The sequence below is a fragment of the Tupaia chinensis genome, unplaced genomic scaffold (genome assembly GCF_000334495.1).
Source record: "Tupaia chinensis unplaced genomic scaffold, TupChi_1.0 Scaffold143333_1, whole genome shotgun sequence".
Classification (NCBI taxonomy): domain Eukaryota; kingdom Metazoa; phylum Chordata; class Mammalia; order Scandentia; family Tupaiidae; genus Tupaia; species Tupaia belangeri.
Window position 1 is genome coordinate 209,599 of NW_006203177.1, and position 23,274 is coordinate 232,872.

Sequence of the window (23,274 nt, forward strand, 5' to 3'; positions counted from 1 at the left end):
CTTCAGAAATTATATCCATAGTCCTATCACCCTGACACAGAATTGTGTTTATTATTTTATAGAGCCTTTCTTTCTTTTTGATTACTGGAGGGAGTTTGTGCCTCCAAGGTAGGAGAGCAGAGAAAGCACTTCCCCAGCAGGGCGTGGTCATGCCACAAGCCTTTCTCCTCCACTTCTCTCTCTGGTTAGGGTTTGGGGCATGCACGCACGTGTTCTGGGTTATGCTTCTCAAGCCACCAGGGTTGGGATTCAAACCACATATGACCATGTGAGATCTTTCTTCCTTAACCACTGAGCTACAGGGCCAGACCTGATGATTTTTTCTTAATTTAGTTGAACATATATATATGCATGTATGTGTGTGTGTGTGTGTGTGTGTATATATGTATATATATATATATGCTTTTTTCTTTTTTTTCTTTTTTTTTTTTCTTTTTTTGTCATAGGGTGTGGGCATGTGCATTGGCTGGAGAAGAGACAAGCATATACAGAGAGAGGGAAAGTGAGAAATCACCCCTTGGGGGCAATGGCCATGCTATAATCCCTTCTCTTCCTTTCTCCTCTGAGGATTTGGGATATGCATATACATGAACCTGGTGTGATTTCCAAGCCACCAGATCTGGAACTTGAACCGCAGTCAGCCATGTGGGAATCCAGCACCTTAATCATCGTGCCACCTGCTGGCCCCCATGTTATATGTATTTTGAATGTTTCCTTTGTGCTGTTTTTTTTTTTTTTCTTCTCCTTTTTGTTTTTATTTTGCTAGTTTTTTTAGTTTATTTCTAAAGTCGCATTGTGTTGAGATACTTCAACCTCTTACAGATAGCATTTAATTAAATTTTGTTTGATCTCTTTTTATCTGTTCTGCAAATTAGAAAATCTGGTTCCTTTAATCATTAGGCTACAGAGTTTAGGTTTTTTGCTTCATAGACTCCTACAGTAAAATCCTCCTAACTGCTGAGGTCACTTGGAAAGTAGAAACTACAGTTTGTTGGGTGTTGAATTTGGTTTAATATTTTTAGACTTTTGGGGAAAAATTTATAAATATACCCCATCAGGACCCCGCCAGTGGTGTGATGGTTAGGGCAGCTGGATCACATGTGGCCGCATGGTTCAAGTCCCGGACTCTTGGTCTTAAAAAGGTGCTGTGGCTTGTGTATGGGTGTCTAGAATTCCTAGAGGAAAATGGAGGAGAAGGGATTGCAGAATGGCCATTGCCCTGGTGTAATTTCTCTCTCTCTCTCTCTCACTCTCTCTGGTGAATATATGTCCTCTGTAGCAAAACTAATTTTATTTATTTATACACACACACACACACACACACACATACACGCTCTTTCTGAGATATAGCTGTGGAACTTATGAGCAGTTCTGTAGCTAAAACCCTGTCTTCTGAGAGTGGTTTTGCATGACTCTTGACTTTGCCTACTGAGTCATCCTCCTTTTTTTTTTCTAATAAGGAATGGCCTGCGTTTGCAGCTCAGCAGATTTCGCAGACTGTCTCCTGCAAAGTTGGAGGTCCAAAGTTCTGGCTTCATCTTGGACAAAGTCCTCCTGTCTATCAAATTGTAATCCACTCTGCTAGACAGAAGCCACACCCGTAGATCTTTCTGAGTCAGGTCCCTGTCTTATCTTGACTGAGAGAGTCTGGGTACTCTTTGACAGCACCCTTAGGGCACCACGTTAAGTTTTCCAGGTCTTACGTCCTCAAGATCTTGACCATGTCTGCCTGGAAGCACTGTCCATTGGATCTTTGCCTCCAGGTCGTACCGTATTTTGAGAGACTTTGTAGTTAGAGATTGAGGGTAAGAGGGTTATTTACAAGCCAAGCAAGTCTTGGTTCAGAAATGTTTCCTCTAAGATGCTTCTTGAAAACAAGTATTTCATTCTTGACATTTCTACATATGCTATTGGTATAGCCATTGGTATAAGTACGTTGACGCTGATGTCACACCGGCATCCATCCCCAGAACTGTCCTTCCAGGCTCTCTAAGCAGTAGTTTTCCCGTTCTCCGTTTCCCTTAGCCCTTTGCAATCACCATTCTAGCTTTTTTCTCTGAATTTGACTGATCCAGGTATCTCATGTCAGTTGAATCATATGTCTGCCCTTTTGCGATTGGTTTATTTCACTCGGCATAATGTTATCAAGATTCTTCCATGCTGTAGTATGTGTCAGAACTTTCTTTTTCAGACTGTGTATATGTATGTTCCACATTTTGTTTACCCATTTAGCCATTGATAGAAACGCGGGTTGCTTCTGCCTTTTTTTTTTTTTTTAATTTATGAAAGAGGGGAAGAGAAAGAGGGAAAGAAAAAAGACAGATATAGGTACTCCTTTTTTTTTTTTTAGGTTGTCTTATTGCCATCAGGGTGATGGGCTTATCAGAGAGAGAGAGAGACAGAGACAGTGAGAGAGAAAGTGAGAAATCACCCTCCAGAGGGATGGCCACACCACAATCCCTTCTTTTCCATTCTCCTCCCGGGATTTTGGGCACACACACATGCACGCCCGGCGTGAGTTTCAAGCTACCAGATCTGGGACTTGAACCACAATTGGCCAGGTGTGGGGTCTAGCGATGGCCCCTATATTTTGCCACCTGCTGGCCTCTACTTTTTTTTTTTCCCGAAGAACTGCCATACTACTTTTGAGTGCCATTTTACATTTTACTCTTCAGCGTACAAACATTCTATCTAGTGTTGTTTTTTTGCCTTTTTTTTTTTTTTTTTTGCCTTTTTTTTTTTTTTTTTTTTAATTTGTGACTGTTCTTATGTGTTTGACAGAGAGAGACAGAAAAGGAAGGAGAAGGAGTAAACGCCCTACAGTGGGGCTTGGTCATGTTTCAGTCTTTTCTGTCTTTCTCTGTCCTTTGGGGATTTGGGACATGCACCAACACATGTGCCAGGCTTGGGAGATCCTGGAGCCAGGATTCCTACCTTAGTGGCAGCCATAGGGAATCCAGCTTCCTTAACCACTAAGCCACAAGGCTGAGCCACGGGCATTCCAGTTTTGCCACATCCTCACCACACTTGTTATTTTCTGTTTTGTTGGTTATAGCTATCATTAAGGGTGTGAAGTGGCATCTCTAGGATTGGATTTGTGTTTTTCTAGTGATTAGTGATGTTGAGCTGTGTGCTTTTGGCCTTTGTATATCTTCTTGGGAGAAATGTATTTCACCCTTTTATTTGTTTATTTAATTTTCGAGGTTTTTGTCATAGGGTATGTGCACTTGCCAGAGAGAGACAGTGAGAAGGAAAGTGAGAAATCATCCCCCAAGGGATGGGGACCAGCAGGTGGCATGGTAGTTAAGGCGTTGGACATTCCCACATGGCCGACCATGGTTTAAGTCCTGGACCTGGTGGCTTGGTTCTCACTTTCTCCCTGTGTCTCTCTCTGGTCTAAATAAGTGAATGAATGAATGAATGAATGAGTGAATGAATGAATGAATAAAAAGTAAGTGAATAATAAAATTAAAAATAAGTAATTCTTTAAATAAACAAAAAACAAATCATCCCCCAGGGGACATGACTGTGCCACAGTCTCTTCTCTTGGAATTTTGGTTATACATGCACACGTGCCTGGTGTGATTTTCAAGCTGCTGGGTCTGGGACTCAAATCATGGTGGGCCATATGGGAGTCCACTGACTTAACCACCACGCCCCCTACTGGCCTCATTTTGCCCATTTTTTAAACAAGATTTTCTTACAGCGTTGTGATAGTTCTTCACGTAGTCTCTATATTAACCATTTAGCAAACAGGTGCTTTGCAAATATTTTCTTCCATTTTATGGGTTGTCTTTTTACTTTGATGTTAGTGTCCTTTGGTGTACAAAAATGTTTATTTTGGATGTAGTTCCATTTTCAGTTTTTCTTTTTTCACCTCTATTCCTGGTGTCACATGTAAGAAATCTTTGCCAAATCCAGTGTCATGAGGATTTTCTCCTGTGTTTTCTGTTAAGAAAGTTTTAGTGTCATATCTTGGTCTTTGATCAGTTTTTTTTCTTTTTTTAACCCCACTCCAGGTCTTTGATCAATTTCGAATTAATTTTTGTTTACAGTATAAGATAAAGGTCTGATTTCACTCTTTTGCATATAGCTCTGTCTGGATCTTTTAAGAGAATTGTTAGTTTTTGTAGGTTAATAATATAGTATTATGACTATATTAAGGCTTTTTTTGATTTGGAGTTGTAGAAGTTTACTCAAAAGTGATACAGTGGTTGGAAATAAATGGGTGGATATATAGGGGGAACAATATTTTATAATGTATTAGAGGATTTCCAAAGTAAAAAGGTAAAAAGAGTTCATAAACCAGGAGAATACTATTTTAAAAATCTAGACATTGGGGACCAGCAAGTGGCATAGTGGTTAAGGCACTGGACTCCCACATGGTTGACTGCAGTTCTATGCGGTTCTAGTTCTGGACCTGGAGGCTTGAATCTCATGCCAGGCGCATGTGTGTGCATGCCCAAGATCCTGAGAGGAGAATGGAGGAGAAGGGATTATGGCGTGGCCATCCCCCCTGCGGAGTGATTTCTTGCTTTCTGTCTCTATGTCTCTCTGTCTTTCTGGTGAGCGCATGTGCCCTATAGCAAAAACCTCTCCAAAAAATAAGTAAGTAAATAAACCTAGACACTAAGTTTCTACAAATAGCAGACAACTTTGTCATATACTATAGAAAAGTCAACTGGAATGAAGACTGAAAAGTTGCCATTGATTTTGATAGTATTTTCATGACTTTTTTCCTCAGCATTGTTAGTGGAATATTTAGACTAAAACTCATAGCAGAATTGTTTTTTAAAGATTTATTTATTTATTCATTCATTCCTTCATTTTAATTTGACCAGAGAGAGACACAGCGAGTGAGAGAGAGAGGGAAGTGAGAAAGCAAGCCACTAAGTCCAGGACTTGAACTGTGGTCAGCCATGTGGGAGTGTCCAGCACCTTAACCACCACGCCACCTGCTGGTCCCAACTCATAGCAGAATTTTGAGATATCTTGGAAGATAAGAACATGGAGAAGGCTGGATGTGATCATTCTTTTAAAAACATTTTACTTAATTTATTATCATTGCTTTCTTTTAAAATTACTTATGTAATTTTATTTATTCATTTATTTCTTTTAATTTGACCAGAGAGAGAGAAAGTTAAGAAACAAGCCACCAGGTCTTGGATTCCAACCGTTGTCAGTCATGTTGGGGTGTCCAGCTCCTTAACTACCATGCCACCTGCTGGCCCCGCTATCATCACTTTTTAATTTGAGAGAGAGAGCCAGAGAAAGCCACCAGGTCCAGGACTCAAGCTGCAGTCAGCCACGTGGGAGTCTAGTGCCTTCACCACGACACCACCTGCTGGCCCCAGTCATTTCTTTAAGAGGTTTTTTTGCTATTTGGCATGTGTGTTTGCCTGAGAGACAGAAAGCTAGAAATCAAATCCCCCAGGGGATATAGCCACGTCATAATCCCTTCTCCATTCTCTTCTCAGGATTTTGGGCACACACATACATGCACCCGGTGTGAGTTTTAAGCTGCCAGGGCTGGGACTCAAACCACAGTCAACTACATGGGAGTCCAGTGATAAAACCATTAGGTCATCTGCTATTTCTCCAATCATTCTTAATATTAAGAGAAATTGTTTCATTAAAAGAGATAAGGTTACTAGAAAAATGAAAGTATAAAGTGACACACGAAAGATCTTGCTACTTCTCTTTGTCCCACCTTCCCGTTTTGGTCTGCAGTGAGTGGAATAGCAGCCTGCATGGGAGAGATGGGGAGGGAGACCCACGGGTGCTGTTGCTTGAGAACAGCTAAAAAAAGGAAAGAGGAGCATGTTTGTAGAACTGAGGAGGACTAAAGGAACAATACCCAAAGGAAGTAGGCTTCCGTAGCCCCCTGGGGAAAGGAACAGAGGCTACCTTCTCTGAGACAGCAGGAAAGGAGGTGACTTCTTTTTTTTTTCTCAAGTAGAGCTGAGGGTGACTGAGGTTTGGATAGAGTTGGTGGCATCTAGTGTTAGTAATGTTTGGTGTAACCACAGGAATGAGCAAAAGAATGACAGGAATGGAGGGCCCCCCCAGATCCCAGTCTAGCTCTAGATGACCTTTTCATTGAGGAATGTCATTGTCCAGGAAGATGTGCCCCCTCCCTGCATGCCAGGGATGACTCAGTTCTTCAGCTTCCTGGCTAAATAAAGGAGGTGTTTCTTCCTTCCCCACTCTGTTTTCCTGGCTAAAGGAGGTGTTTCTTCCTTCCCCACTCTGTGGGTACACTTAGGAAAACTATTCATTTGCTTTTAAAACGCATCTCAAGTGGAACTGTGCTTTGTTCCAGAGTAAGTTAGTGGCTGTGTTTCCTTTCTTTGACTCCTTTGAGCAGGATCCCGTATGAAGGGAGAGGAATGGACAAAAGGGACCCAGCTGCCATGGTGCACACTGCTAACGATGCTTACCCCACAGGTTGGGACCATGTAGGAGACCCAGGTTCGAGTCTCAGTCCAACCTAAAGGCGCCGTGGTGCCTGCCTGTAACCCCAGCAGCTAAGGGAGCCTGAGGCAGGACCTTATCTTTTAAACAAAGTTTTATAAAAGAGTTCCATGGAAAACTCACTGACTGTACCAGGGTGGTAGAACTACAGTTAGCCCTGCATATCCACGGATTTGCATTGTGAATTCAGCCAACTATGGATTGAAAATACTGGAGGGGAACAAGTCAAGGGGTCAGTGGCAGTGCAGCCGTAAAATGCAACACGGTAGGACTCTGACCCACGTGGGGAGATTCTGTGTTCATTTCAGGAGACCGTGTGCCAGATACACACGTGCCCATGACCCAGGGCTGGCTAAGGCTGAGATGGATCATGGTGGTGGGTCATCGTATCAAGACCCTGTTCAGGGTACTCTCTCTCATGGAAGAAATAAAATAAACTTAACACACACACACACACATACACACACACACACACACACAGAAATAAAGGGTAATGCAAATAGGGGCCAGCAGGTGGCATGGTGATTAAGGGCACTGGACTCCCACATGACTGACCGTGGTCTGAGTCCTAGGCCTGGCAGCTTGCTTTCTCACTTTCTCTCTCTGGTCAAATTGAAATAAATAAATAAATAAATAAAGTTATATAAAATAATTATTTTAAAATGCAAATAAAAATATAAACTATATTTTACTAGGTATTGTAAGTAGTCTAGAGGTGAGTTACAGTGGGATTCGCATAGGTTGTATGCACAATCTTTAAATAAGGAATTGGAGAATCCGTGGATGTTGACATCCGTGGGGACTCGTGGGACCACTCCTCCACAGATACGGAGAGACTGGTGTACATTTACCTCCTCTTTGAAATCACAGCTAACAGAAAGCTTGGTCTTCATCACACCCATTAGTCACACAGCAGTGACAATTTAAAATGTGATCAAGAGGGCCAGCCCACGGCCTAGTCACTAAGGGAGCCAGGCAGATCCCACATGGCTGACCATACAGTTCAGATCCTAGGCCTGGAGACTGAAAAACATGCCAAACATGTGCATGTGTGCCCCAGATCCCAGCAGGACGGAGAAGGGATAGCAGTGTGACCGCGCCCCATTGAGGGGTGCCTTCTCTGAGGGGTGCCTTCTCTCAGTCTCCTTCTGGGGAGCACACATGTCCTCCGGCAGTACATGTAAAAACGCAGTGTAGTCAGAGTAAATTCTGTTTGTCACAGCTTGGATATTGAGAACAAATGCTTTTATGTATGCAAAATGTGGTGTCTCTGAACATCATGTGATATTTTATAAGAGGAGAAATGGAAGTTATTTTACCTACTCGAGATAATAGAATTGTCTAAATAAGTATCTAGGATTTGTCTTTGTAAAATATTCCTTTATGTACATATATCATTATTTTTCCTCCAGTTATTATTTTGTAAAATTTGTCTAGTAATCAGCAGTTAAAGGTTTTAAGAAGTGAACTTTACTTATTTTTTGTATTTTTTAGGAGACCCCTGTACAGTATCATCTCAGTTGGAGTTAGAAGAAGCCTTCAGGCTTTATGAGTTAAACAAGGATTCTGAACTCTTGATTCATGGTAAAGTATTAGTCATTTCTTATTCTTAGATGCTATGCCTTTTTTTTTTTAGTGACCCTATATTATTGACCATTTTAAAGCACTATCCTGATGTCATTTAAAAAAAAAAAATCTATTTTATTTATTTATTTTAACTTGACCAGAGAGGGACAGAGTTAGAGAGAGAGAGCAGGAGGGAAAGCGAGACAGCAAGCTGCTAGTTCCAGAACTCAAATTGCAGCCAGCCAGCCATGTGGGAGTCCGGCGCTTTCAACTACCGTGCCATCATGCGGCCCTAATATCATTTTCTTAATCTCTGTACATCATCTTTATTGAGTCGTTTCCTGGGTACTAGAGAAGGGAAAAATCAATCTGCTGCTCATGGTCTTGGGAAATGTATCTTTGTATGCTTTTTTGGATATTGAAGTGTGATCTCTCAGCATTTCCTAATTTGAGTTTTGCAGCAGGCTTGGGATACATTTTAAGAATTGAGAGCAGGGACAGCAGGTGATGTAGTGGTTCAGGCGCTGGACTCCCACATGGCCAACCACAGTTCGAGTCCTGGATCCAGTAGTTTAGAACTCATGCTAGGCATGTGTGTTTTCATGCATGCCCAAAATCCTGAGGAAAGTGATTGCAGTGTGGCCATCCCCTGGGGGGCTGCTTTCTCACTTTTCCTCTTATTGTCTGTCTCTCTGATGAGTGCACATGCCCTATGACAAAAACCTTAAAAACAATGATTTGAGCTCCTAGTGAATGTAAGTCATCTCCTTGTATGTGTTAATTGCTCTAGAATAAAATGCTTAGAGAAGTATTGATTGGGACCAGAAGATGGCAGATTGGTTATGTCGCTGGACTCTGAAGTAGTTGACTATGATTCAAGTCTTGGACTCTGGCTTAAAATTCACACCATGCATGTGTGTGTGTGCTCTAAATTGCTAGAGGAGACTGGAGGAGAAGGGATTGCCATGTGGCTATCCCTCCCGGGGGGGTGATTTCTTGCTCTCTGCCTCTCTGGTGAGCACACACTCCCTATAGTAAAATCCCTATAGTAAAAGTCTCTCAAAAAAAAAAAAAAGATATTGATCAATGATATTAAACGGTTTTAAGTTTTATTGCTTTTTACACTACATCACAGATCTGTTTTCAGCAGTTAGCTTGTATTTCGGCTTTTTAAAATTTTTATTTTAATTTTGTTATAGGGTATATGTGCTCACCAGAGAGACCAGAGGGTTGGGAGGGGTGACAAAGCATTTCCCTAGTGGTTAGGGGGTGATCTCGCTGCAGCCTCTGCTCCTCCTCCTCTCAGGATTTTGGGCATGCACACACACTGGGCATATTTTCAGGCCACCGTGTCTGAGACGCAAGCCTCAAGGCACACAGTTGACCATGTAGGATCCAGCGTCCTTAACCAGCACTCCGTATCAGGAGCTGTTCTTCCTGTCATCTGAGTTGTTACACTTTGTTCTTCAGTACATCACAGAATATGAAGTGTTGACCAGCTATTCATAGATGCATTATTGTTTTATATTCTACCTTATTATAAAAATGTTTTAAATTAGTATGTTTATACATTTTTTTATTTCTCACATAAATGTGTGTTTTGGGGTTTTGGCACTATTTATGGGATCAGTTTATTCCTAAGTTTAGTATATAGCTTCTAAAAACTCATGTACAGTATTTGAATACATTTTTATACCATAATTAAACGTGTTTTAGCAAATTCGTTACTACAAAAAGAATTTAAGGAAATAATATGGTCCCGACTGTTTTTTTTTTTTTTTAAGAGTTTTTGCCTTAGGGCATGTGCACTTACCAGAGGGAGGCAGAGGCAGTGGGAAGGAAAGTGAGAAATCACCCCCCCAGGGGGATAGCCATACCACAATCCCTTCTCCCCCTTTCTCCTCCCAGGATCTTGGGCTTACACGCACATGTGACTGGTGGGACTTTCAAGTCAACGGGCCCAGGATGCAAACTGCGATCGTCCATGGAGGGAGTCTAGTGCTGTAACCATTCCGCCATCTACTGGCCTCAATAATGACTTTTTTAAAGACAAAAAATAATTAGTGATGTATTTAGGGCTGGATTAGGATTGTGATCTAATGCATTGTTTATGGAAACTTTTAGTAAAATTTATTTCATATAGCATTAATAAAATGGATTCCTTCAACAAATTCCTTGACCAAAAGTTAAGTATCTTGGCTCATGCGAAGAGAGTATGAGGCTGACATTTATGTTCATTTTTTTATATTTGAATTTTAAATTTTATATAATTAGTATATTTTAAATGTGCTGTTAATTAATCGTAGTTTATTTTCTTTCAGTATTCCCTTGTGTACCAGAACGTCCTGGAATGCCCTGCCCAGGAGAAGATAGTGAGTGTTCATATACTTCATATTTTTGAAAAGAGTTATTATGGGATGGCACAAATGAAGAAAAATCAGAAAAATAGAACTTTCTTTCTTTTCAGTTTTTGCTACCTGGCACATGTGCTCACTGGGTAGAGACAGAGATAGAGAGGGAAAGTGGGAAATCACTCTCGAAGGAGGATAGCCAACCACAGTCTCTTCTCCTCCGTTCTCCTTTCAGGGTTTTTGGGCACACACGCACACATACCTGCCATTTTTTTTTTTTTTTTAGGTTTTGTTTTTATTTTTTTTTTTATCATGTTTTGACCAGAGAGAGACAGGCAGAGAGAAAAGGAGAGCGAGAAAGCAAGCCGCCAGGTCCGGGACTTGAACTGTGGTCGGCCATGTGGGAGTCCAGCACCTCAACCACCATACCACCTGCTGGCCCCATGCCTGTCGTTTTTTCAAGCCACTGGATCCAGGATTCAAAGCATGCAGTTGGCAATGTGGGATCCAGCTACCTTAACCTCCTTACCACCTGCAGGCCCGAAAATTAGAACTTTTAATTCATTTGATTTCTGAACTTTTTCAATCTAATTTATTTATATTTATGACTGTCTATAGGGTACTTCTGCAAGCTCAAATTCAGATCATTTTTAGCCACAGTTTACTTAATTCCTGTGCATATGAAAGGAAAATTAAGTAAATCTTAAGTTTTTCTAACTTAAGTCTAACTTTTTTTAGAGAGAGATTTTTGCTATGGAGCACTTGCGCCTGTTGGGGAGACACAGAGAGACCGAAAGCGAGAAATCACGCCCCAGGGGAATGGTCACGCTGAAACCCCTTCTCTTCTATTCTCCTCTTGGGCTGTTCAGCACACATGCACAGACGCCCATCATGAGTTTTAAGTTTCCAGGTTCAGGACTCGAACCGCAGTTGGCTATGTGGAAGTCCAATGACATAACCATTACACCATCTGCTGGTCCCTCTGATTTTTTTTTTTAATTACTGAGAGTACATGTGTGTACATGGTAGAACGGGAGAGAGAAGTACTCGACTGGTGGTGTCACACTGCACATCTCCCAGCCCTCCAGCCTCTCAGGATCCTGGGTGTCTGTGTGCGTGCCTGGCACGTTTTCAGGAGATTCCCTACTGGGGATTCGTACCTATAATCACCATTTGGGTTCCAGCCTTGCTGGGCACTTGTGTTAACACTGTGACAAAGCACCTGGGCCTTTTTCTGGTTTTTAATTTTGGAAATTTTCCAGCCTGCAAAGGAGTTGAAACACTGAAAACCAGGTTACCCACAGAGCCTCTGGTCAGATTTCTAGTCATTGACGTTTTTCCTGTTTGCTTCATCTCAGCACTTGTGTGTGCATCTATGCATGCATGGATATATGTAACAGACATGCTTGTTTTACTTATTTATTTTTACATTTCAGTTTTTTTTCCTCTTTATTTATGGCAGAGCACGTGTGTGCGCATGTGAGAGAGAGAAGCACCCTCTGCAGGGTCTGATCACACAGTCCTCCAGCCTGTCACGTCTTGGGCTCTTGCATGTGTGTCTGTCAGGTTTCAGTCTGGGGATTCAAACCACGGTTGCCATGTGGGATCTGTCTTTTCTTGAGTAGCATATTAGCATGCACCATAAAGTTGGCTCTGTGTTTTTTTTGTCATTGTACCATTTGACAATTAGTGTGTTTTTTTGTCATTGTACCATTTGACAATTAGTAATAGCATACTCCCACCTCTAAAGACCTCAGCATGCGTCCTTAGGAATTGTGGTGGAGATTTCTTTTGAAGGTATAAACATCTATGGTTATCACTAATTAGGTTAACCGAGCCATACTGTGATTTATCCTGATGTAATTTAAATATGCAAACTTGTGTTTGATTTTGGCTTATTGCTTTGGGCATATGGTGTGATGTACCGATTGTGGATGTTAGGCACCTCAGTTTTGTTTATGGTTTCTGCACAGATTCATGACTTTCACATATTCAGAGGAGTAGTGGTGAACGTTTTGCTTTGTAGTAAGTAAAATAGCTCTAAACTTAATTCTGTGGCTCTTCATGGTCCTTGGTGAAAGAGATAATTCAAGAATGATGGGAGTGTGTCCACAGAGGTACGCAGAGGCCGTGTGCTATACAGGGAGATGGGAATACAGGGCTAGGCAGAAAACTGAGATAGTATTGAAGAATACAAATTTGAATTCAGCTTGGATGCTTTGGTGGGGTTCCAGTGGCAGATCGATTAAACCCGTCTGAAAAATATAAATTTGAATTCAGCTTGGATGCTTTGCTGGGGTTCCAGTGGCAGATCGATTAAACCCGTGTTCTCAGCATTCACAAAGCTGTTAAGAGAAGCAGCTATCTTTTTGTCTAGAGCCAAAATTTTGAAATTCTTGCCATTATAGCCGATGTTCTTTATTTTCGACTCCCATCTCCAAATTTATTATAAGTCTGTGCCACACTTAGAACATAAAATACGATCTCCTAGCTTCTCATTATACTTCATGCTCCCAGGCCCTCTTTTATATTTACTGGTGGAGATTTTGACATCACGTCTCCTCTGGTAAATAAATGTAACTAGAGCGTGGAGGAAGATTGATGACCATTAATTTAGGCTCTTGGCCCTTTTAATTTCTAGGAAACAAAATATTTCATTTTAGGTATGTCAAGTTGTAGATCATGAAAGCTTTTGAAACTTTTTTTTAGGTTAAAGTATTACTAACAGGAACTTTCTGCTTTGGCCCTTGCTAATGACATGTAAGTACAAGTACAAGGGTCTGTGTTTAAGCTTCTACGTTACACCGTCTCAAGGGTCCTAATTCAGAGCATCACAACTGGCTTTTTTATTTTTATTTTTTTTTAAGTTTTTGATAGAGGTCATGTGTGCTTGCCAGGGATAGCCAGACAAAGAGGGAGAGGAGAAAGCACTTCCCCTAGGGAATGGGCACACTGCAGTCCCTTCTCTTTCATTTCCCCATCCTGTTAGGGTTTGGGGCATGCTGCATATGCACATCCAATGTGTTTTTCAAATTTCCAAGCCTGGGATTTGAACCACTGGCTTGGCCATGTACGATCCAGCTACTTTACACCAGGCCACATATCTGTTCCATAACTGATGTTTCTTGTCCTGATTTCTTTTTTTTTTTGGAGAGGTTTTTGCTATAGGGTGCATGTGCTCGCCAGGCAGACAGACAGAGACAGAGAGACAGAAAGCGAGAAATCACCCCCCAGGGGGGATGGCCACGCCGCAGTCCCTTCTCCTCCATTCTCCTCTCGGGATCTTGGGCACGCACGCACACGGGCCCAGCGTGAGTTTTAAGACACTGGGTTCGGGATGTGAACCGTGGTTGACTACGTGGGAGTCCAGCGACATAGCCATTACGCTTACTGCTGGTCCCCGTCCTAATTTTAAATAGTAAACCCTGTGCTATATTTGCTCTAAAATAATAGTTTAGGGACATCATGTAAATCCTTCCATTGTATTAAATATTACTGTGTGGAATGTTAATCATTGATAGACTATATATAATAGTGGTGGATTTGATCAAAATTATAAAGGTAGAGTACATTTGATCTTTTGGAAACTTTCTCTGAATGTACTTACTAACGTAAAAGAGCACTGGATGACCCCCGCCACCGTGGCATGCGTGGTAGGGGATTGCTGCACCGACTGGGGCCACATGGGAGGCCTGGGTTTGGATCCCAGACCAACCTGAACAGGCTGGGCACAGTCGTACACACTGTAATCCGAGCCTACTGGAAGTCCGGAACAGAGGACCGTGGTGACAAGACCCTGTTCAGCATCCCTAAATAGCTCACTCTTCCTCCTCCCTCCTCCTGGGTCAGACGCTAGGGCTGACACTCTGTGTGTTCTTTCTTTCTCATTAAAAAAATGGATAGGTCATTGAGGAAGAGAATATTCTTTTAGTTATAAAATATTACTTAGGGATTATTTACAAAAAGAGTAAATTGTACATTTTTATATAAAAAGAAGAGATCTAGTAGTGCACTTAACACCACTTAAACAGCAGTCGTAGAGCTGACGTTCTGACTCATGCATACCTCGTCATACAGTGCAGCAAGGAAGACACAGCATCCCGTACTATTATTTAATCATGGAGAAACAGACAGATCCAGAATGAGGAACATAAGATGAGACAGCTGTCTAAACTTTTTCTTTTAAGTCAACATTATGAAAAACAACAACAAATAGGTACGGTGAATGTTTCAGAATACATAAAAGAGACAGAAAAAATAAAGACACAACCAAATGCAATGCCTGAATCTTGATTAGATTCTGGATAGAACAAGGAAACTTTGAAAGGCACTTTGGAGACAGTTGGGGAAACTTGGATGTGAATTGTGTTCTAGGTGATGCTGAATTCATGTTAATCTTTGTATTTATCCTGCGGGGGTGTGTGCACTTGCCAGAGACAGAGCGAGGGAGAGTGAGAAAGCAGCTCCTGAGGACGGCCACGTGGCCATCCTCTTGCCTGCCCTTGCTCTCAGGACTTCAGCCGGTCTGCTCTCGGTGTTTCCCACCTCTGAGGACTTGAATTGCTCAGTTGGCCACGTGGGATCCACCCGCCTCGGCCACCACACTATCTACCGGCCCCCATGTTAGTTTTCTAAGACACAGCAATGGTTTGTGGTTATGTAGAATTAGGGGTAATGTTCCTAATCTCAGGTAATGGGTACTTAGGTGTTGAAGGGTAGTAAGTGTCACGATGTCTGTATCTTACTTCCAGATGACCAAAAAATGTGTTTTTATGCGAAGGAAGACATAGGCCAAGTGTCAGTAATTGGTAAAGCTAGGTGAAGAGTGCAGGTGTTCATGCTTTCAACTTCTCTGCAGACTTGAACTTTCTCCAAAACAGTGGACATCACCATTGCTCAGCACTCACACACCCTGCAGAGAAAGCTGGATCCCACATGGCTGAGCAGGTGTAAGTCCTGACGGGCAGCTCGAGAAGAACATGCCTGGCACATGTATGTGCATGGCCAGGATCTTGATAGAGTAGAGAACTGAGGAAAAAGGATTGTGGCTTGACCAAGCCATGTGAGATGGTGCTTTCTCTCTCTCTCACCCTCCTCCCCCACATACGTGCCCTTTGACAGTAAAATAATTTTTTTTTCCAGAAGAAAAAGCTGGGAGTAGGGCAGGCCCTGTAGCCCAGTGGTTAAGGGAGCTGAGTCCCACATGCCCTACTGTGGTTTGAATCCTGGCTTTGACAGCTTGAAAAAAAACACTAGCCATGAATGTGTATGCCCAGACTCCCAATAAGATGGGGAAAGGAGGAGAGAAGATTGCAGCACAACCATCCCTTAGGGGGGTGCTTCCTCTCTCTCTCTCCTTCTCCCTCTCTCTGTTTCTTTGTCTCTCTCTCTCTCTCTCTCTCTCTGATAACTGCACACACCCTCTCGCAATGAAAAAGAGTAGCTAAATAGCTCACTCTTCCTCCTCCCTCCTCCTGTGTCAGACGCTAGGGCTGACACTCTGTGTTCTTTCTTTCTCATTAAAAAAATGGATAGGTTATTGAGGAAGAGGATATTCTTTTAGTTATAAAATAGTACTATTACTGGGGATGGGCGCAGCAGGTGGCATGGTGGTTAAGGCTCTGGATTCCCACATGGCTAACCACAGTTCTAGTCCTAGGCCCAGGGACTTGAAAATCATGCCAGGCGCATGTGCGTATGAGCCCAGACTTCTGAGAGGAGAAGGGAGGAGAAGGGTTAGCAGCGTGGCTCTTCTCTGGGGGTGATTTCTCACTTTCTCTCTTTCACTTTTTGGTGAGTGCACACGCACTCTATGGCAAAAACCTTAAAAACAAACAAAATTGGGGCAGAATTTAAAAAGGAGAAACAATAGTATTATTGAAACATTTATACTCAATGGTTTTTATTTTCATCGTGATAAATCTATTTTTTCGCTTTTGGAATTTTAATCAATATTTTTTTCTTGCAATGTCGATCGTGAAAATAATTACAGACTTAATTACAAAGTCACTATTATTTACACATACTCTCTGTGTGTTTTAACTTTTAATCTCTCTTCAGAATCCATCTACAGAAGAGGTGCACGCCGCTGGAGAAAGCTTTATTGTGCAAATGGCCACACTTTCCAAGCCAAGCGTTTCAATAGGGTAAACTCAGTTGACTGCTGATAATTTGAGATACCTGTTTTTTTTTTTCTTTCTACTATGGAAAAAAAGGTAGTTTTATTATTATGGCTTTTGCCATAGGGCACATACACTTGCTGAAGAGACAGAGACATTGAGGGAAAGTGAGAAAGCACCCCCTGGAGGATGGCCATGCCGCAATCCCTTTTCTTCCACTCTCCTCCCAGGATTCTGGGCATGCACACTCACACATCCGGCATGAGTTTCAAGCCATCAGGTCCAGGATTTGAACTGGTTGGCCTTGTGGGAGCCTGGCATCTTAACCACCACACCACCTGCTGGCTCCTTCGTATTCCCTTTTAAAGAAGTAGGTGATAGGACCATACACTACCAGTTTGTCTGAGGCAGTATGCCTATAATTTCTTTTTTTTTAAATTTTTTTGTTTTTAATTTGCTAGGGAGTGCATGCCCTCACCCATGGGTGGGAGGGGAGAGAGAAAGAGAAGAGCGAAAGTGAAAAGGCACCCTCTAGGATAGAAGGTCATGCCACAATCCCTTCTCCAGTCTCCTCTCTGGACTTTGGGCACACGTGCACACATGCCCAGAGTGTTTTTCAAGCCACCAGGTCTGGGACTTAAACTGCGCAGTTGGCTATGTGGAATCCAGCCACCTTAACTACCACGCCATGAGCTGGTCTCCTGTAATTATTACGATCATCTGTTTTCAGAAAATGCTTCCAGGCAGGCCCCTTTGTGCAGTGGTTCAGTGCCCTGCATGTAGGGAGCCAGATTCCACCTGGCTAACTTCAGTTCAAATCCTGGTCCAGGAGTCTTGAAAATGCATGTCAGCACATGTGCGTATGTGCCCCAAATTTTGTGAAGGAAAGGAATTAATGGCGTGAGCCCACCCACCCTCTCTTGGCTCACATCCTCTCTTGGCAAGTGTGTGAGCCCTCAGGCAATTTGGAAAAAGAAAGTAGGGATTTGGTTTGACCTCTGAACAGTCTACAAAGTTTATATTTGCCTAGGAGTTTGTACATGCTTTTTTCCTGCTGTATGCTTTTCAAGTTTAATTCACCTTTGTTGTTCTTAGAAATTTTGCCAAAGGATATGTATATGTGCCCAGAGAGACAGAGACAGAAAGCAAAGGAAGTGAGAAAGCAGGGCTCATGGGTGATGGCCATGCTGCGCTTGCTTCTCCGTTTCTCCCTCCTTTTGGGATTTGGGCGTGTGTATGCACCCCCAGCGTGCTCTTCAGACTTCAGTGTCTGGGACTCAAGTCAGCCATGTGGGATCCAGCCACCTCAGCTACCACCCCAGCTGGCCCCACTTTTCTCCTTTTTTTTTTTTTTTTTTTTTTTTTGAGAGTTTTTCGCTATAGGGCGCGTGCGCTCGCCAGACAGAGAGAGACATAGAGACAGAAAGCGAGAAATCACCCCCCAGGGGGGATGGTCACGCCACAGTCCCTTCTCCTCCATTCTTCTCTCAGGATCTTGGGCACGCACGCACACGCGTGAGTTTTAAGCCACCGGGTCCAGGACGCGAACCGCGGTCGACTCTGTGGGAGTCCAGCGACATAGCCATTACGCTAACTGCTGGTTCCCTCTCCTTTTCATTACTGTACCCTAAACTTAATTCCATGAAGACTAAAAATTCTTTGATTTAAACAGATAGCAACATGATATGCAAATTTATCTGTATCTTTTTTTTTTTTTTTTTTTTTTTTTTCTAGGGGGGTAGGGAGAAGACACACATGCATAGTAACTCCTGACTGGGCCTTAGCACTGTGATCCACCCTCCACCTTCAGTCAGCCAGGATCATGGGCAAGTGTGTGCCTAGCATCAGGGATGCTCTGGATTTGAACTGAGAATCTTGTCATGTGGAATCCCCTCATAGAGTGTTGTTTTACTTCTATGCCGCCATTTGAACCCTTACTGACTCACAAGCCTGCTTGGGGCTACCAAGTGGCATAGTGGTTACCGCACTGGATTCCCACATAGTCGATCACAGTATGTGTTCCAGACCTGGAGGCTGGACACTCAGGCACATGTGTGTGCATGCCCAAAATCCGAAGAGGAGAGTGAGGGAGAAAGGATTATGGTGTGACCATCCCCAGAGGGTGACTTCTCGCTCTTTCTCTCTCTGTCTCTCCAGCAGGTGCACAAGCCCTATAGTAAAAACCTCTTTAAAAAAAAAAAAAAAAAAGCCTTTGCTGTTTATTTCTCACAGACCTTCCTAGCTTTTGAAAAATTATATATGAACCTTTTGACCAGAACCGCCATCTTCCAGTAATTAGCCAAAATGACAAGGAGAGGCACCCAATATATGTTGGGAAAGAGGAGAGGCACCTGATATATGTTCTCTAGGCCTTTTAGAAAACATGGAGTTGTTCCTTTGGCGACATATATGCAAATCTACAAGAAAGATGATATTGTAGACATTAAGGGAATGGGTACTGTTCAAAAAGGAATGCCCCGCAAAACTGGAAGAGTCTACAGTGTTACCCAGCATGCTGTTGGCATTGTTATGAACAAACAAGTTAAGGACAAGATCCTTGCCAAGAAAATGAATGTGTCTATTGAGCATATTAAGCATTCCAAGAGCAGAGATAGCTTCCTAAAACATGTGAAGGAAATTGATCAGAAAAAGGAAGCCAAAGAGAAAGGTACCTGGGTTCAACTGAAGTGCCAGCCTGCTCCACCCAGAGAAGCCACTGTGTGAGAACCAATGGAGAGGAGCCTGAGCTACTGGAACCTGTTCCCTATGAATTCATGGCTTTGATGGGTGTTAAACATAAACTAATCTGTGGTCTATAAAAATGTTTGTCTTAGTTGAGTAGAATTATGTTCCCTCCCCAAAGCTAATTTTAATTGGGCTCTAATTCATTTTGTAATATCTTTATTCACATTTAGTATTTTTTTACCTGAATGATGTTAGGTGGTTTATTATGCAACAAATAAAACTCAGTTGGTTAGAAAAAAAAAATTATATATGAAGAAGTTTTATTTTGCCGTAAACTTACAGTTAACATCATCATGAATCAAATTAATTTGAAGAAGAAAACCAGTGTAATTTCACTATATTTGCCCATTATTTTATGAGCAAACTGTTGGGACCTGCTTAGGACCTTATTTTGTTAATAAAATATTGTCCACTTGCTTTCCCAGCGTGCTCACTGTGCCATCTGCACAGACCGGATATGGGGACTCGGACGCCAGGGGTATAAGTGCATCAACTGCAAACTCCTGGTTCACAAGAAGTGCCACAAACTTGTGACGATCGAGTGCGGGCGGCATTCTTTGCCACCGGTAAGGCACCGTTGTTCCTTTTTTAAACATTTCTGTTGTCTAAAGTAGAGTGTTGGTAACAGCTGTGACAAAGGCGACCGACAGCAGGGAGTTGTTAAGGATCAGCAGCTTAAGAAAATTGCTGCCCCGCATGGGTAGGAGTACTGTAGTTTCAGTTCACATACTGTGGCCTTCAGAACTTTTGAAATAACTGTGGTAATAGTTCCTTGTAGAATATAGTTAACCTCTTTATTTGACCTGTTATGAAATGCTCTGTTCTAAATTTGGATGCAGGGAGAACAATTTAAGAGATCTGTGTTTTTCCTTCTCCTGGCTAAACGCATTAGTTTACTGGTCATGACTCCAACATGTATCCCACGCAGAGATCAGGTGCAGAGTCGGAAGTATCATGTTCGCCATTTTAAGAGAACTAAGTAAAGAGTGTTTAAAATTTGTATTTTTTACTTTTTATTTTAAGTATATATTGGATTGTCGGGAACGTCATGATGCATTTTTACATAGAAAAATATGTCGTGACTTTGCTGGCAACCTGATCATTAAAACATGTTCATTATATTGGGTCTGGCAGGTGGTGTGGTTAAGGTGCTGGACTCCCACATAGTCAGCTATAGTTCAAGTCTGGACCTGGAGGCTTGCTTTCTCACATCCCCTCTTGCTCTATTTGACTCTCTGTGGTCAGATTATAAAATAACAGTAATGAAAGTAAAATTAAGTAATTCTTTTAAAAAACAAACATGCTCATTGTAGAAAAAACTTGAAAATACAGATGAGTAAAGAAAAATATAAATAAAAATCCTTGAATTTGATCATCTAAAGGTAATTGTCATTGATAGATATCCTTACAAAACTTTTCTATGCAAATTTCTGTGTACGAACATATACATTTTTTTAATGTGGAAAAAAAATGTAAACCTACATAAGAGTAGGTGGAACAAGGTAATGTGTCCCCATGTATTGATCACCGAGTTCCTGCAGGTAACCAGCCCCTGACCAACCTTGTTTAACTCCCTCACCTTTGTGTGTTTTTTTTTAATATTTATTTATTCATTTAATTCCATTTGTTTTTTTTAATCTGAACAGAGAAAGGAAGGGAAAGTGAGGAAGCAAGTTGCAAAGTTCGGGACTCGAACCGTGGTCGGCCATGTGGGAGTCCAGTCTCTTAACCACCACGCCACCTGCTGGCCCCACCTTTGTGTTGTTTTGAAACGAATCTCAGTCATATTTCAGTGTGTACCTCTAAAAGATAGCAGCTCTTTAAAATCTAACTAAAAGCCCAGTCTTTATTTTACATTTCCATCTAGGCAGTGTTCAGAATTCCAGTTGTCTCATAAATGTTATAACTTATAGTTTCATGGATCAGGATCCAGATGAGGTCCACAGTTGCTATTGAAGTCTTTAAGATACCAAGAGTACTTTGTAGAGGATGGGGTATTTATCCAGGGAGCACATATGTTTAGTTGTGTCTGGGGTTTTTTTATATACTTTTCAACAAAGTAAGATATTTGTCTATTATTTTCTAAGCCATTTTTCTTATAGAACAATGTATTTTGGTCATCTTTCTACATTTTTCTATCCTCATTATTTTTCGAGTAATAGTTTGTTATAATACGCTTACACCATAATATATTTAAGCTGAATCTTGGAGCTGAACATTTGGGTTGTGTTTAAAATTTCTTTATAAAGAACGTCATAGTAAGTTTTCTGATAAATAAATCTTATTTCCTTAAGGATTCAGAAGTAGAATTACTAAGTTGAAAGATGCATTTCTTTGGGACCAACAGTTAGCGTAATGGCTATGTCGCTGAACTCCCATGTCGTCAACTGCGGTTTGAGTCCCAGACCCAGCGGCTTAAACTCATGCCGGGCACTTGTGAGTGCGTGCCCAAGATCCTGAGAGGAGAATGGAGGAGAGGGGATTGTGGCATGGCCCTCCCCCCATGGGGATGATTTCTTGCTTTCTGTCTCTCTGTCTCTCTCTGTCTTTCTGGCGAGCGAGCGCACGTGCCCTATGGCAAAAACCTCTCAAAAAAAAAAAAAAAAGATGCATATTTCTGGGTCTGGGACTTGAACCGCAGTCGACGACATGGGAGTCCAGCGACATAGCCATTACACCAACTGCTGGTCCCAAATTTAGATTTATCTTTCTAAGTTGTCCTCTAGAATGATTATACTGTGTATATTTATAAGACCTTCTTTGGATATTGTGGAAGTAGATTATTGCTGGTAGCTCTTTGGTTTTAGAATTATTTAGGTAGGTCATATAAGCTTAAGAATGGATTTATAGAGGAAATATCCAATCTTGATAACACAGAACACTAAAAATGACAAGCATAATTTATCCAGGTTACTAGTGATACTCTTGAGTATGCTTAGGTGTTGGAAGGGCTATCTATCCATACATACAGAGGGAACGAGGAGAGGGTTAGTGATTGTGTTGATATTTTAGGAGGTATTTCTTCTTTCCCTTTTTTTTTTTCTTTGCCACTAGCAACTTTAAGAATCTTCAGAAAAATGGAAAATCCCTGATGAGTATTTCTGGACCTCTAATGAATAACTCATATTCTAGAGGCTCCTTTTCCCGAAGATTTTAAGTGAAGCACAAAGGAAGAATAAGTCATGTTCAGAGAGAGACAAATCAGAATTTAGTTTGATTTCTAATTGATGATCTTACATTAGTTTTATTTTCTTCTGTCTTCTGTAAAATGTGACTAACATTATCTCATTCACAGGAATGTTGTATAGTTTCATAAAATAAAATTAAAATTAAATAGAGTAACATAATGTAAGTTATATTCTTTCAAATTGCACTTTTAATATGCTGTTTCCCGTTGAAATCATGTTTCTGGATGTATAGAGGTTACAGTTGGGTGAGTCTCCGTAGTTACTATGTCTTCGAAATGTCTGTAGGAACCAGCGACGCCTATGGACCAGTCGGCCCTGCACTCGGACCACGCACAGACAGGTAAGGACGGTGCTGGCCTGACCAGGGCATGTGAGCAGAACAGCACGTCAGGCTCCTGGGGTGTCTCTTTTACCCTAGCTGGAAACGTTTGTGTTTTTCTCAAATAAAAGCAGATAAGCATGTTTTGTAGTAGTAAGATTATTCACAGTATTTAATATACACTTGTGGTGTTTTAAGAAGACAACTGTGTGAACTGTAATAAATTCTTCCAGTTCTGATGCATTTCTTCGGACATCTCTTTAAATTCCACAAATTCAGTTTTTTCATAACGATAAAATATAAAGCTGGTTTTGTGGGCCATGTTGACTGTGTTCAAGTGACCCGTTTTAATTAAAAGCCTAGTTATTAGAAATAGGAATTATGGGGCCAGCCAGTGGCATAGTAGTTAAGGAGACAGGATTCCACATTGCTGACTGTACAGTTTGGGTCTGTATCCAGAGCCTTGAAAAACACACTGCCCAAAATCCCAACAGGAGAGAAACGGAGAAGGG

General features: G+C 41.6%; 1 protein-coding gene across 1 annotated transcript in view; it reads left to right on the plus strand.

The window, feature by feature from the left end:
* The window catches only part of PRKCI (protein kinase C iota), a 60,483-nt gene that overhangs the window by 12,001 nt on the left and 25,208 nt on the right, over positions 1–23,274 (plus strand). The window contains exons 3-7 of the mRNA XM_027766419.1: positions 7,969–8,058; positions 10,362–10,412; positions 16,452–16,537; positions 19,681–19,821; positions 22,729–22,783. Coding sequence (XP_027622220.1) covers positions 7,969–8,058; positions 10,362–10,412; positions 16,452–16,537; positions 19,681–19,821; positions 22,729–22,783 — 423 coding nt within the window. The remainder of the gene's footprint in view (positions 1–7,968; positions 8,059–10,361; positions 10,413–16,451; positions 16,538–19,680; positions 19,822–22,728; positions 22,784–23,274) is intronic.